This window comes from Clupea harengus, chromosome 3 (genome assembly GCF_900700415.2).
Source record: "Clupea harengus chromosome 3, Ch_v2.0.2, whole genome shotgun sequence".
Taxonomy (NCBI): domain Eukaryota; kingdom Metazoa; phylum Chordata; class Actinopteri; order Clupeiformes; family Clupeidae; genus Clupea; species Clupea harengus.
The window spans coordinates 31530999-31549636 of record NC_045154.1 but is presented as its reverse complement, the minus strand read 5'-3'; the positions used below and the strand labels follow the sequence as shown (position 1 = coordinate 31549636).

General features: G+C 40.8%; 2 protein-coding genes across 2 annotated transcripts; both read left to right on the top strand.

Moving 5' to 3' along the window:
• The first annotated feature begins 1159 nt into the window (after window positions 1–1159).
• Window positions 1160–2174, top strand: LOC105900428. The gene is made up of 2 exons (XM_012827737.3): window positions 1160–1686; window positions 1867–2174. Exons 1-2 carry the CDS (start codon window positions 1186–1188, stop codon window positions 2146–2148), a joined length of 783 nt encoding a protein of 260 aa, XP_012683191.2. The 5' UTR covers window positions 1160–1185; the 3' UTR covers window positions 2149–2174.
• Window positions 2175–5360: 3186 nt separating this feature from the next.
• On the top strand, window positions 5361–17594 carry LOC105900429 (carboxylesterase 5A-like). Its single transcript, XM_031565390.2, has 13 exons — window positions 5361–5535; window positions 7118–7307; window positions 8316–8454; window positions 10429–10562; window positions 10955–11108; window positions 14915–15019; window positions 15131–15232; window positions 15416–15559; window positions 15734–15805; window positions 16015–16162; window positions 16438–16587; window positions 16761–16833; window positions 17036–17594. The coding sequence occupies exons 1-13, from the start codon at window positions 5466–5468 to the stop codon at window positions 17283–17285; spliced, it is 1731 nt and encodes a 576-aa protein (XP_031421250.2). The 5' UTR covers window positions 5361–5465; the 3' UTR covers window positions 17286–17594.
• The last annotated feature ends 1044 nt before the right edge of the window (window positions 17595–18638 follow it).

The following is an 18638-nucleotide window of genomic DNA, read 5'->3' as shown; positions in this document are numbered from 1 at the left end:
GCCATCCCACACTTCTCTCATATTGTTCTCCTGCAGCTTCTGCTCCACCTTCCTCCTGTATGAGTCCTTTGCCTCTTTAAGCATGGTTTTCAACTCTCCCTGTATGCGCTTCCGCTCGGCCTGGTCCCCCTCTTTGAATGCCCTCTTTTTCCTGTTGAGGAGATGTTTTACATTGCAGAAAATCCAGGGCTTGTTGTTAGGGAAGCAGCGCACCGTTTTAGTGGGAGCGACAATGTCCATGCAGAGGTTCAGGTAGTCCGTAGTGCAGTGTGTGGCCCCTTCAATGTCCTCCCCAAAAGAGTCCTGCAGCACACTCCAGTCAGTTGACTCAAAGCAGTCCCTGAGGGCATCCTCTGCCACAGGAGACCAGTTCCTGAAGGAGCGTGTGGTGGTTGGTTGTCTGCGCACTTTTGGTGTGTATTTGGGTTGTAAGAAAACCAGATTGTGATCAGATTCCCCTAAGGGAGGGAGTGGTGTGGCTTTATATGCGTCCCTCACGTTAGCATACATTAGGTCAATTGTCCTGTTCTTTCTTTTTTGGGCAAGACACAAACTGGTGAAAAGCAGTCAGAGTTGAGTCCAGAGTAACATGATTAAAGTCACTCGAAATTGCAATGAAGGCCTCAGGATGTTGAGTTTGGAGCCCAGCGATGACGGAGTAGATGGGGTCACACGGTGTTGCGACCGTAGCTCGTGGAGGGATGTAAACACACACAACAATGGTGTGCGAGAATTCCCTGGGCATGTAATACGGACGGAGGCTAACGGCTAAAGCTAAGCCCAAAATAGGGTTCTGCGACAGCGGCTGTGGCGGGCCAACTAGGTGAACTATTTGCTGGTTAACAAAAGGTCAAATTCAAGTTACACAGTGTATTGTTGTGGCTGCTATGACACAAAACATGATGTTGTATTCTGTGTGAGCGCATTGTTTACTTTAATGAGTTAGTTTTTTCCGGCTTTTACTTCTTTTTATCTCGTGAATACGACATCATTTCAAGAAATGTCCGCCTACACATGGAAACGCTGAAACCGCTGAACTATATCTGCCAGACCTGTTGGTGGCGCTGTAAGGAGCATGCGCATAAAGCATGCGCGCCGAATACAAACTCCGCAGAAGTAGAACAAGAAGAAGACGACAAGAAGAAGGAGAAGAAGAAGACAAAAACAAAAATAATAATAATAATAATGAAGATGGCGAACGGAAAGGAAAGCTCCAAGATGTTGGTGTGGACAGACGAGGAGGTGGCACTGCTGTTGCGGCTCACCCTGGAATACAAATCGAGTAAGCTAAAGGTGGATGTCGACTGGGAGTCCTGCAAGTCGAAGTACGAAGACATAACGGACCTGTTTGAGGCGCAATACCCGAAGGACTTGACGGAGAAGGATTTCCCTCACGATGTGAAAACTATATCAAAAGGACAGGTCACTTCCAAGATAAAAAACATACGTAAAAGCTATAGGAATGCGGTGGACGATGGCCGTCGAAGTGGCCATGGGCGGGTGGTGCTGATATATTTTGAGCTATGTGAGCAGATTTGGGGTGGCTCGCCTGCTACGCACTCTATCGACGTCTTCCTCGAAGCGGGTGGCCTGGAGGACCTCGAAGACTACTCGCCGCAGTCCTCTCCAGAGTCAGAAGATAATCTTCCTCCTGTGGTTGTAAAGCAGCGCACAGATTTGCTCCATGTAGGCTCATGATTCCAAGCTTAGCGAGCTAGCTATATGCTATGTCCCTTACTGTTTGATGTGCACACAGTTTAAAGTCCGATGCTTGTTTTGTGTAGGTGCTTTAATACACAATTTATAACATAGCTTTGGACTTAAACGTTTGCATAATAATGTGATTTTGTTTTAAATGTATCCAAGGCAAAGCTGAACAACCACAGAGGGGACCACAAGAGGAAGGTGCTGGCTACCCCCCTAGAGGAAGAGGATCTACAAATAAAGAGGCGGATGTTGGCGTTAATGGAGGAGAATTCCAGACGCAACTCTGACATCATGACTCAGATCAACACAAACATTGCGAACATTACCAGTACTGTACAGGACGGCTTCTCCCTGATGAGAGAGATATTACTCCAGCCCAACTCAAGTAGCTTACAGGGACGGTATGCAAACACACCTGTGAACAAAGATGACATGTATTAAATGTCATATTAAAGGTTTTCATTTAATATCTGCTGGTATTTGATGGAGTCCATGATACCATGTATCCTAACAAGATGTCCAGGGGCTTTGAAAGAAAAACAGGCCCACAACATCAAAGATCTGCCACCAAACTTCACAGTGGGTATGAGGTGCTTTTTTGTATGACTATCCTTCTGTCTACTTCAAACCCACCTTTGATGTTTTTTTGCCAGAAAGCTCTATTTTGGTCTCATTTAACCATATAACCCGGTCCCATTGAAAGTCCCAGTAACATTTGGCAAACTGTAGGCACTTCAGTTTGTTGTTGATTGACAGCAGAGGCTTTTTTCTGGCAACCCTCCAAAACAACTTGATGATGTAGGTGGCGTCTGAGGGTAGTTTTGGAGACTTTCTGACCCCAAGACTCAACTAACCTCTGCAATTCTCTAGCTTGATCCTTGGAGATTCTTTTTTGCCAGTCGAACCATCCTTTTCACAGTGCGTGTGGTCAATGTATACACACGTTCTCATCCAGGCTGATTCTTAACATCTCCTGTTGCTTTAAACTTTTTGCCATGATAGTGGAAATGGGTATTTAGAGATTTTTTTTTATATATATATATACATTTCCTGATTTGTGCAGCTCAACAACTTTTCATCGCACATCGTCACTGTGTTCTTGGGTCTTTTCCCATAGTGATGAATGACTAAGGGAATTTGGCCTGTCACCTCATATTTATACGCCAGTGAAACAGGAAGACATGGTTGACCACTGAGGAGTTCCTATTCAAACAGGTGAACTTAAAAACGTATAACATGACTGGAAATATACTCCAGTTAGATTTTAATTATAAGATTTTCTAGGGGTGCCAATAATTGTGGCACTCATGTTTTGGAGAAAAATATTTCTTATAAAAAAAAATTCTGTCAACAATTTTACTTTTTGTGAATACTTTGAGTGGAAGACCAGGAGGATAAACAGTAAAGACATTTGGAAGGCACTGTATATGCCCTGGAAATGGTTCTGTCTGTCGGGGGGGTATAGGGTATAGTCAGTAGCAGTCTATAACACAATTTTATACATATAGAAACTATTTAAAAAAAACTTCAATTTAATAAATAATTTCTCATTTTCTTTGGTATTTTTGTCATATGCAGAGATGATTGCTGTATCTTGTTGTCCAATGTCAAGTCTCTATTTGATCAGCAGTCTATAACACAATTTTATACATATAGAAACTATTTTAAAAAAAACTTCAATTCAATAAATAATTTCTCATTTTCTTTGGTATTTTTGTCATATGCAGATATGCAGAGATGATTGCTCTATCTTGTTGTCCAATGTCAAGTCTCTATTTGATCAGCAGTCTATAACACAATTTTATACATATAGAAACTATTTAAAAAAAACTTCAATTTAATAAATAATTTCTCATTTTCTTTGGTATTTTTTAGTGCTGTCAGTTTAACGCGTTATTAACGGCGTTAACGCAAACCCATTTTAACGCGATTTAAAAAAAAAATTAGATTAACATTCTTTTTGGCCTTGCAAACTGTGTAGTAGGCTAACGTTACGGTTTGAGTGAATGGTGAGCGCGATACGGCGAAATGGATGATAAAAAGCTTCTGAATGGAAAGTTTACTTTTAAAAGTTGTGTTGAGCAAAAGAAGCGAGCTTCACTGTTGTCTGAAACTGTCAACAGGCAGCTGACTGAAAGCAAAGAAGTAGTAGGCTTACCTTTTATTGGTAACCTAACTGTTACGGTTCAATGTTTCTGAAATAAGAGGCCTGAGGGCTATGTTCCCAGCAAACTTGAAAAAAAGATAATATTAAGCCATGATTTAACTGCACTATAGGCTGAGTCCTTGTTTACCTGAAATGTGCACTTTATAATTTTATTTTGTACCGCCCTGTTTGGCAATATTGGTTTTCAATTAAATAAAACATTTGCATAAAGCAAGCCAATCCACTTTTCCATGTTGATAAGGGCATTAAAATAAAAATAAATGATGGAAAAAATAAATAAACGAAGGGACATTTAGAATAGATAAAAATTTTGAGTTAACTATGACATAAATGCGATTAATCGCGATTAAATATTTTAATCGTTTGACAGCACTAGTATTTTTGTCATATGCAGATATGCAGAGATGATTGCTCAATCTTGTTGTCCAATGTCAAGTCTCTATTTGATCAGCAGTCTATAACACAATTTTATACATATAGAAACTATTTTTTTAAAAACTTCAATTTAATAAATAATTTCTCATTTTCTTTGGTATTTTTGTCATATGCAGATATGCAGAGATGATTGCTGTATCTTGTTGTCCAATATCAAGTCTCTATTTGATCACATGACGAGACGATACGATATCTGAACGTCAAGACCTACGTCACTGAGCACAACCAGAGGCACAGCACACCTGCAAGCCGAACGATCCCTTCCAAACATAAAATTGGTGATGCATGATATGCTTTTTCAATGGACAGGATAACCAGCCCATTCAGCCTCTCCTGTCCCATGCTGCCCCTCAGGTAGGTCATAATGGGTTTCAATTTGGAAAAGGATCAGTCGGCTGTTGCCACTGTCATAGATGTCAGAAACAATAGCAGGGCAGTGCACACCTTACCGAAGGTGCATGTTACAGAGTGATAATCCACAATCAGCATCTTGGCAAATTGGGAGACTGAGGACTGCTGAGCAATCTCTGCTCTAAAAAAAGTCCCTGAATGATAGGAGTTGTGCAGGAAACGGTATGTCCCTGTTGTAGTGGTCAGACAGACGTTTTGCCTTGTCATATAGCTCATCATCGCCTACACGCTGATGACCACTACAACAGGGACATGGCGATAACGTTTCCTGCACAACTTCCATTATTCAAGCTGCCGTGCCCTTATTAAACAGGTTGTTATAATTGTCATTGTAAATGTCAGGTCGCCGCCGAGCACCTGTTTGATTGTGTAGGCTATATGTTTTTCAGATGTGGGTAAAGCTGTTGTGTGTGCCGTCGTACCAAATCATGCCTTTCATCAGTGTTTTTAAGAACGCTTCAGCACTTTGACCGTCTGTTGCCTTGTGTTGATATGATATGATCGGAGTAAAACATTTGGCAAAGGGCACAGGGGCAATCACAACACGCCAGCCTACCGATAGCGCCCCCTTTTAGGATTTGCCTAGGCTACCCATTTCCAAGCGACTTGAGAAAGATCTGCCAAATATGGGTCTGGAGGCGGAGCAGTTACTTTTAGGGCTGTTGAGTAACTCCGCGTCCTTAAGAACTCCTCTGTAAGGTGCGCACGACCAGAGCTTTCAGGATTCAAACGTAATCTTAGCATAATGAAATCTATTTTGAACCTGTTACTCACTGCACTTGTTCTACATTTGAGTTCATCGACAGCACATAATGGTAAGTATGGTCGTCGGGAAAGTGAGAGAGTCTCTCTTAATCGGATTGCAATTCTCATGTTGCCATTTATTGCTGACCTAATGCACCAGAACGCCATTTAGTGTTTGCAAGTTATTGTTTATTTCTATCAGAAACATAAGCATTTGTGTCATTTGAAATCAAAATGTTCGGTAGGACATCTACTTTTATTCAAATAAAAGACCGTGGTTATGCAATACAAACGAACACGGCTACAATCAGTGGCGGCGCCAGACATTTTTTTCTGCAGGTGCTTTAGGGGAGCTTGGCGTTTTAGCGAGGGTGCTATGAAATGAGAGTAATAGCATATGTGTCACATGGTTCTCTATTACAACAACTCCCCACCATATCGTCTATCATCTGTTTACATGTTTGCTCTCTGAAGCGTCTTTGCGGCCCATGAAAAGCGCTAAACAAACTGATTGTATTATTATCATATCAAGGCTACTTCCGACGGACGCGCACATCTTGCGACGGTCACTGACAAGATGCATACAGCATGTTATAGAGTCCGCAATCCCAAATACTTAACTTACTTTAAAACACTTGTGGTAGTGAGCGTTAAAGTTCGGCGCCAGGTGACCACTACCATGTCAGAGTTAAATTAATCTTGGAATAGCAGATAGAATTAAGTCAAAGAGTCAGAAATGAGTTAAAAAGGTATATATTATTTCAGTTCACAATCATCAATAATCACATAGAACCTTCATACCTAGCACACAGACAGACTGCTTGTCCTATTCTAAAGAGTCTCTGATTGTTTAAGGCGGCTCCAAAAAAATCCAAAAAAGAGGAAAAAGCCAAAAAGTCAAAAATCTTCGGCAAAAAAGGGCATCTTCGTTGCTAATCAACCGAAACGAGTATTCAGCGACACAGGGCAATCGATGCATGCAACACATCAGACAGCTTTCATTACTAACAACACAGCTAACAATACCTTAGTTACATTGTACTCCAACCACGCAAACTGTTCCAAACAGCTTTTACAAAAACTCCTTTGTTGGACTCCAAACATGCGAGGTGAATATTTCTGGAGTTTTGGTCTTCTCGGACCATCCTGAGCGTTCATGCTAATGTCACTGATACTGCTAGCACCATGGTTAGCACCCTCAGTAGTGGTGGAGGGTTGAAGTGAAAATTGGGTCAAAGGTTATGACTGTGCACTTATTGCACTGTGTCTAAAACAATCTGTTAATTTCAATCTGTTATTATTTCTTTTGTGAGTTAAATATTATTATCACACAATAAATAACGCAGAATGAAATTAAATAACAATTATAAATAAACCATTATTTTCTTGGGGGTACTATGGCTAATCCAGGGGGAGCTAGAGCACCCCTTAGCGCCGCCCCTGGCTACAATAGGAACAAACAGCCGATCAAGGTGAAAACATGCAGCGAGGATAAATCTAGTTTCAGTTTCCAGTTTGCTAGATGATGGCAAAGGCTGAGAAGAACATGATGTTACAGCAATGAATGTTGACAAATGCATTGTAATGCCACTTTTATCAATGACATCAGTGGAAATGAACTGAATAACTTCTCCTCGTCTTTGATCAACATAGGACCACTAATCCACACCAAACTGGGAGACCTTAAGGGGAACTACATCCGTGTCCGAGGAAAGACAACCTTGGTTCATGCCTACCTGAGTGTGCCTTTTGCCCAGCCACCAGTGGGAAACCTACGGCTGGCTCCACCGCAACCTGTGCAAGGATGGGAGGGAATCAGGGATGCCACCCAAATGCCTCCAATGTAGGTTGGGGTCACACTCAGAATACACATCAAGGTTCTGAGCACCAGAACAATTGCAGTAGGCTACAAAGTGGATTTTAAATGCTAGTGTATTAATACATCAAAAACGGGTAATGTGTTAGCAAATCAATATAATGATATGTGATGAAGCAAGACCAGGGCTGGGAGGGTTACTTTAAAAATGTATTCCCATACAATTACTGATTACCTGTTAACTTTTATTCAGTAATCTATTCCAAGTATCACAATATTAAAGTAATGTAACCGTTACTTTTGGATTACCTAAATGCCAAATGTGCAGATGAAGACAACAGAAAGAGACATCAATAAGATGGCTTTTACTTAAGCGTATTCTGTGAGTCAACAGCACAATGTAACCTTAGAAAAGAAAATTGAGGATACCAAGTTTTAAGAATAAACCCTGCCCTCTGCTCAGTGTTTTATAAAGAAAAATCTCCTTGTCATTATGCAAATTTAGCCTACAGACCTATAATGGAAATGCACAACATCACAGTTTACAAAGCATAGGCTGATACAAAGAAAAATCAGCTTCTTTTACAAGAAAGAAAATATGTTCTTAGAACATCCACAGTATTTTTAATTAATCAAGCGTCCACTTTCATGTGTCCACTTTCAGTTCATGTCCAAGAGAAGAAAACCTTAAAGTTAATACTGACAGTAGGCCTACGGGTTCAAAATAAAAATATAGGGCGGACCTACAGAGTAGTATAGTTTAGTAGTATAGTTTAAATATGTTGTTTGAATGTTATTTAAGTGATAGTCGCGGTAACGGTGCGTATTTAACTAACATGTAGCCAAACTTTTTTTTTTTTTAATAAACAGATGTTACTTACATTTCACGCTGAAACTTCAATTAAACTGCCATGGACATATTTCGGCCAGGGGCTTGTGTTTTATCCACACACGATCATCCCAGTTATCACAGTCCCCCTTGCTGCAAGACATACATTTACTAAAATATGTATTTTTAATTGGTGTCTCCTTAAGGTGTTTGCAAGACAGACAGCTATCCGAAGACCTTTTGGGGATGGTCGGCATGATCGTGGACATCCCTGAGGTGTCTGAGGACTGCCTATATCTCAATGTTTACACTCCTGCTCAGCCTGCGCAAGATGCAATGTTACCTGTAAGTGAAATTACAAAACAGCCACCTCAGGCTTTGGTGGCTGATGTCCTTGTCCCTACAAAATCATTAGTGTTGCCCTCAAACTTATGAAGACTGTTCTGTATTGACTGACGCTCTGTTATCATGGTGAATATCATAAATTGTTGCTAGTGCTTTGGTCACGTACACAGCAAGCCAGGGCTCTCAAGTGTCACGCATTGAGCGTGACAGTCACTCATTTCGGTCTTTAGTCACGCACTCCCGCCACACATTGTATTTCTCACGCTGAAAAAAAACTCTAGGCTATTTAATGTGACGCAGCGCGCAAACATGACCTGGCCGCGCTGCCCTCACCATGGAGGAATCAAGCACGTCTCCCCGAGTTTTGCCGTGAGGTGCCACTTATCAGCCAATTAAAAAAAATGGGCTATACAATAGCCAATCAGAAAAAACGTATCTCTTGCGGGTAAGATTTAATCCAGCAACCAATGAAAATAAAGCATCCTGGAATTGCGGGCGACTGATCTTCCGAAAATTTCGTTTACCTGAGAAAACCACTGGAGCTCCGAGCATCGTCTCCTGTTTTAATGTTACAACAAATTCACAATGGTTTGACACAAGCAATGACAACTTGACTGCAGTTAGAGAATATTTCCTAGATAATTAGCATCAGTTTTTAATGAGTGTTTGTAGCCAACACAGTTTTACAGCCTGCCTTTTCACTATAGCTTTGACTCCGAACTTCGTTAATAGGCTATAATAAATTCGAGTAGGCCTATTAAAAATATATATATAGCCTATAATTCGAACGAATATTAGGCAGCCCTTAATATTCAATAATGTTATGGGCATTATTTTTTGTAAATGTGTTTGCTTGAACATTCTATTCACGCCTGCTGAAGTTGTGAATCGCGAGCTCATTAGGCATACTAGCATGTTATAAATATCCTGGCCATGGATGCATTAATCATTGCATCTGTCTTTCAAAGATGTCAGGTAAAAAAAACAAATAAGCATCCTGTCCTTCGCCTAAAGACGAAAGGCCCCTAAAAAGGCCAGATTAGGCCCAGAGAAGGTCGTAAACACATTAGAGGAGCCTAGAGGAGATGGTGGAAGAGGAAGAGAGTACAGGTGGAAGAGGAAGAGACAGTACAGGTGGAGGAGGAAGAGACAGTGCAGGTGGAGGAGGAAGAGACGGTGGAAGAGATGGTGGAAGAAACAGTGGAGGAGATGGCTAGAACAAAAGGGAGAAAAGTCCCAGGAGCAGCCACATACAAGACCTCTTTTAATAGTGAATGGACCTCTAAATGGCCATGTATTACTGTAGGAAGCACCAGCTCATATTACTGGTGCTCTATCTGCCGCCAAGAGAACTCCTGTGCCCATCCAGGTGTGCGGGATGTGACAAGGCACATAGGCAGTAAGGGCATCAGGCCAAACAGCAGGCACTGAAGTCACCAGCACAGTCAAAAACTTTTACTTGCCAGTGACTGCAGAGATGAGTGTGCAAGAGGTCAAGGTACATTTAAATGAATAAGGTTGACTACAATGTTCATGAATACCATTTTTCCTAATTAATACATCCAATTCTATGACTATGGCATATATAATGGGAACCAACACCAAAAATGATAAAAGAGTCCAAAAAGGCAACAAACACCTACAATAAACAACACAAGTCATAATTCTCTCTCTCTCCCAAATTGAATAAATACTTTGTAATTGGTTGAATTGTCAGTGCCATGTGTCAAATCTTTTCTGCAGGTCTGAGCAATTATTATTAACAACAACAAAACACTAATAATATGGGGGGTGGGGGTTGGGCTGGTCTGTGGGCATACGGCAGGGGCGAGGCGGGTGGAATGGGGGCGGGCGGGGGCGTGGCCAGGGGGGGCGGGGTGGGATATGTCACTCTTGCCTGTCTTCAAAACTTGAGAGCCCTGCAGCAAGCTGTAAGTGTCTTCCGTAGTAATATGTAGTGTCGGTGTCACACAGGTCATGCTATGGATACATGGAGGAGGGTTTTCTTTGGGAAGTGCTTCCATGACTGATGGATCTGTCCTGGCAGCCTATCAGAATGTGGTTGTGGTGGTAATCCAGTACAGGTTGGGAATTCTGGGATTTTTCAGGTGATTCATCTATTTGTACTTTAAACCTAATTTAAGAGGATAATGCAACCTCTAACTATTTTCCAGTTACAGTAGTTGCTTTAGACATATGGCCATGTTGACTGGTTCACTTTTTAATGATGTATTCATAATGAGCGTCATCACTTATTGGATGTGTTCTCGCCCTCGTTCAAACGCCTATTCATGAGACTTAGTACTGAAAATATCTAATTTTTTTAAAGTATCACACATCATTTCACACATTGAGAAAGTAATGTGTCTTTCAACAGAAAACCCTTCATTTCTTTACTGTTTTCTAACGTGTAAGCCGCTGTTCCAGTGTGTTTGCAGTACTGTACACCTCAGATTCAGGCCCTCACACCTACAGCTGTCCTGTTCTGTTTCCTACACAGCACTGGGGATGAGAACGCCCCGGGAAACACGGGCCTTTTGGACCAGGTGGCCGCGCTGCAGTGGGTCCAGGAGAACATCCACAGCTTTGGAGGAGACCCGTCCTCCGTCACCATATTCGGAGAGTCCGCCGGGGGCGTTAGCGTGTCACTGCTAGTGAGGCTCCAATGCTCATACTTTGGGATTTTGTCATCTGTCATAAATGCCTGAATCTTAGTCTCTGTGGTCTCAACAGCCTTGTAATGTAAATCATAGATATTTACATATCTCTGTGACGGCCACAATCAAACTTATTTTTACCCAATTCATGTAGAATATCTTTAATATCTACTTCATTTATTTCATGAGCAATGAACATGTCTATCAAAGAACTACATAAGGCATGTTTGGCTTACTACATGTTTGGCCACAACAATGCCCAAATGTATTACACAAGACTGCTTTACTTAACCCTGAGGTTGAATCTTTTAGGCCAACCGGTGTTGACAATGTAATATCCAATGCTGCGGCTGGATGTGCGTCTGTCGGTGCCGATTGCTCCAATGTTGTGAATGTGTCTGATTCGCTATTTCAGTTTAAGGCTCGTAAAGGTCTGGGTGTTGTACACATAAATGCCAGGAGCGTGCTCCAAAAAATGGACTTTTTAAAAATTTGGATTACCAACTCTGATCCTGACGTGGCTGTCATATCGGAATCTTGGTTAAATCCTAATATCAAGGACTCAGATATTGCAATTGTTGGTTATAATGTTTTTAGAACTGATAGAGCTAAACGTGGGGGTGGTGTTGCCATGTTTGTGAAAAACAACTTAAACTGTTCTGTACGCATCTCCACTTCCCTCCCGGGCCAATTTGAGCTGTTAGCCGTAAATATTAATCTGGGTGACTATCCTATCGTCATTGTGGGTGTTTACCGACCTCCCTCTGCTGTCCCAGAAGCATTACAGAGTCTTTCTGAAAAAATTTCTTCTGTGTCTAGCTGCGAAACTGTCATATTAGGCGATTTTAACCTAGATTGGTTCTCACCTGTAGCCAATGAATTTCAAGACCTGTGCTTAGAGTCAAATCTTACCCAATTGGTTACTGAATCCACCCGCCCAAATATGAAAATCCCAAGTAACTCATCTCTGTTAGATCTCATTCTTACTAATAGGCCACAGCACTACCTGCACACCTGTGTGTTTCCCTTGGATTTTAGTGATCACTGTCCAGTGGGCTGCATCAGGGATGGACGGAGAAAGGGTGCTGCCCCTTTAATTGTTTATAAAAGGTCCCTCAAAAATCTTGACGATCAGGCATTTTTATTTGACTTGCTATCCAGCAATCCTACCTCTATAGAGCTTATTCCGGACGTAGGTGTTGCCTTGAGTCATTTCCTGTCGGTTTTTCATGCTGTCACTGACAAACATGCACCTTTTAAGAAATGTAGGATAAAAAATCGTTTTAATCCCTGGTTTACTCATGATATAAGTGAGGCCACTACTAATAGAAATAAGGCCTGGGCATTAGCAAGATCCACTGGCTCTGCTGCAGCTTGGCAATCTTTTAGACACCTTCGTAACAAATGCACACATCTGGTAAAAATGGCCAAATCCAAATACTTTGTGAATCATTTGTCTGCTTGTGGTAGTAATCCAACAAAATTCTGGAAAACAGTTAAGTCTCTTAAAGGGGTTTCCCCACCTACACTACCCCAGCAGATCATGCTGGAAGATAAAGCAATTAATGATCCTAAGGAAGTTTGTAATGCTTTCAATAACCATTTTATCCAATGCGGCACTTTGTTTGACCTTTCTAATTTCCCTGATGTACCGGATGGAGTGCTAGATAACTTCACTGTTGATGCCAGGTCACTGGGAACCGACCCAACCACATCCTTCTCTTTTAGACCAATACAACAGCATGAAGTCCTCTCTGCTCTTCGTAATTCTAAATGTATGAAGAGCTCAGTGGGTGCAGACCAGTTAGACCCACGTCTCTTGAAGCTTGCTGCCCCCATTATAGCCAGACCCCTGACCCACATTTTTAATCTATCACTTTTTTCTGGCTACATTCCTAGCATCTGGAAATCTGCATTAGTGGTGCCCCTTCATAAAGGGGGAGACCCAAATGATATGAACAATTATAGGCCGATCTCCAAGCTCCCATGCCTAGCCAAAATGTTGGAATCCTTTGTAAATGAGCAAATTAGCTCTTTTCTATCTTTAAACTCAATTTTATGCCCCTTTCAATCAGGTTTCAGAGCTGGCCACAGTACCATTACTGCAACAACCCTTGTGGTAAATGACATAGCCTCTGCTGTAGACAAGAAACAATGTTGTGCCGCTTTATTTATTGACCTGTCGAAAGCTTTTGATACAGTAAACCATGAGATACTTTTTGGCAAACTGAACTCCCTGGGATTTGATAATGTCTCCCTCAGATGGTTCAAAAACTACTTCACGGGTAGAACACAATGTATAGATGTTGCAGGCCTTACATCTGAGGCCCTAGTAATTAATTCTGGTGTCCCTCAGGGCTCTATTTTAGGCCCGGTATTGTTCTCACTTTACATTAATAATATCTGTGACCATCTAGAACATTGCAAAGTCCATTTTTATGCCGATGATACAATTTTGTATGCCTCAGCGCCCTCTATAGATCAAGCAGTTTCAAACCTTCAACATGCTTTTGATTGTGTACAGGATTCCCTAAAGTCCCTCAAATTGATGCTGAATGAGTCTAAGACTAAATTCATGATTTTCTCCAATGGTAGAAATAATGTCCCCTCCACCCATAGGATATGCACCCGTTCTGGGACTAATATTGAGCAAGTTCCTTGCTATAAATACCTAGGTATCTGGCTAGATGATAGGCTGTCATTTAAATCACATGTTCTTGACCTAGCTAAGAAGGTTAAAATTAAACTGGGTGCTCTTTATAGAATAAGATCTTGTTTTACTTTTGAAAACCGAATGGAAATAGTGCAATCAACAATTTTGTCAGTTCTTGACTATGGTGACATTGTTTACATGTATGCTGCACCCTCTACCTTAAAACTCCTGGACTCTGTTTACCATAGTGCTATTCGCTTTGTTACAGGAGACGCTTTCAGGACCCACCACTGTAACTTATACAAGAATGTTGGTTGGTCCCCTCTAGCAGACAGGAGGGAAAAACACTGTCTTTTATTTGTTTATAAAGCCTTAGTGGGAAAACTGCCTAATTATCTCATGTCACTTTTAAAATTAAAATCCATCTGTCATAATACACGGTCACAGAGCCTCATCTCCCTTGAAATCCCCCTTACAAAAACTAATATAGGTAAAATAGCTTTTAAGTTCTTTGCTTCCCATAAATGGAACACTATTCAAGTGGAGTTGAAATTAACCAAGTATTTGTCTGTCAACCAATTTAAGAGCCTTTTAGATAATAAGGATGTGCCTCAATGTTGTTGTTTTGAATGATTCTCTGATTTAATTTTTTTACTTTATGTTATTTTATTTATTTATTTTTTATGCTTAATTTCTGAGTTGTTTGGTGTGTGTTTTTTTTTTAAATGTATTTTGTCTGTTTCGTTTTGTTGTGGTTTGTTTATGTATTGTTCTTCTGTACTATGTGGCCTCAATCAGGGCATTGCTGCAAAAGAGCCCTGTGCTCAGTCAATTTCTCCCTGAATAAACAATGATGATGATGATGATGATGATAAGGTGTTGAAACCCTAAGCCTGGCTTGCGTCCCCTTTGCATTAGTTACAAGGAGTTGAAGCACATATCAGTATTGTTTAATTCTATTCTCATTGTTTAATCTAAAAATCATAATTTTGTGCAGTGGAGTTGAGGGTGGAGTGACTTTTTGAGTCAACACTGAAATTAGTTTATCTGTTAAATTTCAAAACGTCTAATGTGCATTAAAAATGGCTCAATGTGACTGTTGCATTTTGTAGACGTATGCACTGATGAATGCTGTTTGTCTTCACACCAGGTTCTTTCCCCGCTGAGTACTGGTCTTTTCCACCGTGCTATAGCAGAGAGTGGCACAGCAACTATGTTTTCCATCGTCAACACTAATCCTATCGCCACGGCAATGGTTATTATTTTCAGCCCATCTTCACCATGTTATTCACTAGGAGATATAATTATTGAGAGATTGCCTTAAATGCAGCCTGTATTCCAAAAGTTGTTTTCATTATTTCCTTAGATTGTGGCCAATGCGACAAACTGTGAAGGCACCAAGCCATACCATATTGTGGATTGTGTGATGCAGTTGTCAGCTGAGGACATTGTGAAATTTACACAGGAGGTGAGATATCAGAGCCCTTTTTTTACAGTCTTTACTACATGGAAGTGAGAGAGGCCTCATTTTTTGTGTGTGAAATATTTAATTGCATTTGAGAGTAGCTCTTGCTCTGGAAGGATTTACAATTCTTTTGAAAAAGTAATTCAGAATTTCATATTTTCTTCAACCTTTTCCTCTTTTTTACAGAATAAACAGTTGATCTTTGGAGTGGTGAAGGATGGACATTTCCTACCAAAGCAAGTGGCAGACCTTCTTGAGTCTCATGAGTTCAACAAGGTGCCATTAATTAATGGTATTAACAACCATGAATGTGGCTGGTTACTACCTGCAGTAAGTGAACTCAGTTGTACAAATGCATACATTCTACTTTTCACATTTCAGAATATGTTGTAAAGCTAACATGAGCATACATGTATATATTCAGCAGGATATATAAGAAATGTGCAATGTTTTAAATAGATGTCTTGGTATGAGAAGATGAAAATGCTATGTATGTGATTTCAGTTCATGTTACCACCTGACTGGGTGGACGGGATGGATCGTGACACAATCAAAAACTTTTTTGACCTCTTTTACGTAAGTATCTAGCCTCAAATTATGCTGAACACCAGGCAAAGTGAATATATGATGATATATACAGTATCTCTGTTAGCAGAGATATCTATGTACTATGCACTACGCACAGTATCTCTGGTATTAAAATGTGCCTAGTGGAATGTCACCATAAAACTCTGATTCTGATTTTACTGAGGTGTATAGAGGTGAAGTTAATCTTTATTTTTCAGCCTGACGGCAAATTCAGCACTGATTTGATCTTGAACGAGTTCATAGGGAGTGGAGAGGATCGCATCAAAAACAGAGACAGTTTCACAGAATTCTTTGGAGACATACTTTTCACCATTCCTGCTATCATGCTATCAAATGCTCACAGAGGTTAGAGACTTACCTGTGATTTGTAGCATCTATTTCTTTCATTCAAATTCCAATACCATGCTTTCACGGGAACAAGGAACGCGTGAAAAAAAACGTGTTATGTTCCAAGTATGAAACAAAATTTTATAACCATTTATTCTCCTTAAAATAATTTAAAAGCATAATGTAGGGACACGGAAACACGCATGTATGAACAAACTGGCAGACACACACATGCACAGAAAGCGCGCAGGAGGAAAAAACGTCTAGTTTTAAATTCAGATTTCTTCCCACAGATTCAGGAGCACCAGTTTTTGCATATGAGTTCCAGCACCCCCCAAGCATTCTTGCAGAGAGGCGTCCCAGCTTCGTCAGAGCAGACCACGGAGACGAGATTGCCTTTGTATTTGGAGGCTGCTTCTGTAACGGCCATATTAACCTGAATGGTAAAGTTTAAAGCTTCCATGGCATTCTCTACACACGTTCTCTAATCTCTTAGTGGGATTATACAAAATGTATCTATGAAAGGATTTTATGATTTTATGAATATGGTTGAACTGGGGGAAAAAAGTCTAATAATGAATCTCCTTGCTGTACCTGTCTCTGTTCTCACTGTAAGGCACTTTCACTGAGGAAGAAGTTGAGTTGTGTAGAACCATGATGGCATACTGGGGCAACTTTGCACGGACTGGGTAATTTCATTATCATATAATTTACATAGTGTTTATCAGCTATCCACTTCTTGCTATGGAATACCATTGGTTGCCATGGCTTGTAACAGATATTACTGTTACATTGGTTGTGTGTGTGTGTGTGTGTGTGTGTGTGTGTGTGTGTGTGTGTGTGTGTGTGTGCGCGCACGCGCACATTCACGCTCTTGATTTCCTTCTTTAGATCCCCCAACGGGCCTGGTCTGACCCATTGGCCAACATACGGTGCTGGGGAGGAGTATCTGGGCATTGGGCTGAAACAGCAGGTTGGACGCCACCTGAAGGCTGACAGCTTCAACTTCATGACCCAAGCACTGCAGGAGAAGGTCCACGAGATGAAGCAGCAGCAGCAGCAGGAGCAGCAGCAGGAGGAGCAGCAGCAGGAGGAGCAGCAGCAGGAGCAGCAGCAGGAGCAGCAACGCATTGAGCTGTAGAGGAACCAACTCCTACCAGTCTGTCTCACACAGAACTAATCGCAATAATTTCAGCTAGAACACTAAAGCCATCAAGGGGGACAACTTACCATGCACTTTACTTTTTTCATGTAGACTATTGACAGTTTGTCAGTATGAACTAGGATATTACTGGGAACACCCCGGTCACTGCAGTAGGAAGACATTTTAATGAAGGTATGTTTTTATAACTAAAATGTTGATCTTCCTTGTCTGTGGTGCCATGTGTGAACACATTGGGAAGTAAATGCTGATAAATGTTGGTATACTTAAATAAACTTGGTAATACTTGCTACCGCATTATGTTTCATTCACACATAGTGTACTGAGCTAATACTATCGAATGTGATGTGTCATTAACATGACACAATTAGAAGCTTTTTAAACCATTACAGCTTAGACCAATATTCTTAATATATATTCTTAAATGCAGAGTACATCATCATCCACTAATTCTCCAATCTCAGTAATTACTAAACTTCCTATAGAGAATGTTCTTGAATGTTTTGTGAACTGAGGGAGAGTAGATTACATGTTTTGAGAAGATAATCATCCACCACACATTGAATGTTAGTTCTTGAATTGATTGACTGTAATGAAATGAAATGAAATGAAATGAAACTTTATTCTCATCCCATAACACACAACTCTGGCGGCAATTTAACAATGATCCATATTCAAGATCAAAATGCAAAGTTTCCCATGACCTAAGGGTACCATCATATACCTCTGATATGTTATCTCTGTGTGGACAAAGGTAAGCCACCCACATGAATGCTCTCGCTCAACTGTGATTACGTGATCTATTCTATGTGATTTCTAATCACCAGAATAATTCAATGGCAGGTAAGTTGTCCATATTCAACCAAAGTATGAGATGCTGAATAACAGAGGCAGGCCTTGAGGCTCCACCCTTGTTCCCTGGACCAGCCACGTGCATGTGTTGACATCCAACCAGCCCTAAAGCTCACATATAAGCCGTATTATGATTCGTCCCTTGCGTAGGCAAAGAGCCAATAGGTTCGGGGTACTTTATTATTTTTAATGCCGTCAGTACTTTGACCAGGATGCTATGCTGTTTTGTAGTTTAAGGATTCCCGCGGTTGATGAGGAATTCTATACATGTAGACCAGTAACGTGCGGTGAGGTTCGTGGCTGGTGATCTTTCAGAGTCAGATTTACAAATATATAAACCCAATAGAGTAGCTTAAATCACCATTCAATTTGCAACTTGCACATCAACTACTGGTTGTTTTTCATATTTCATATCAGCATTCTTATCAACACATAGGTAAGGTACATACAGTTGGCAGCTGCTAGCTTGTGATGAACTCG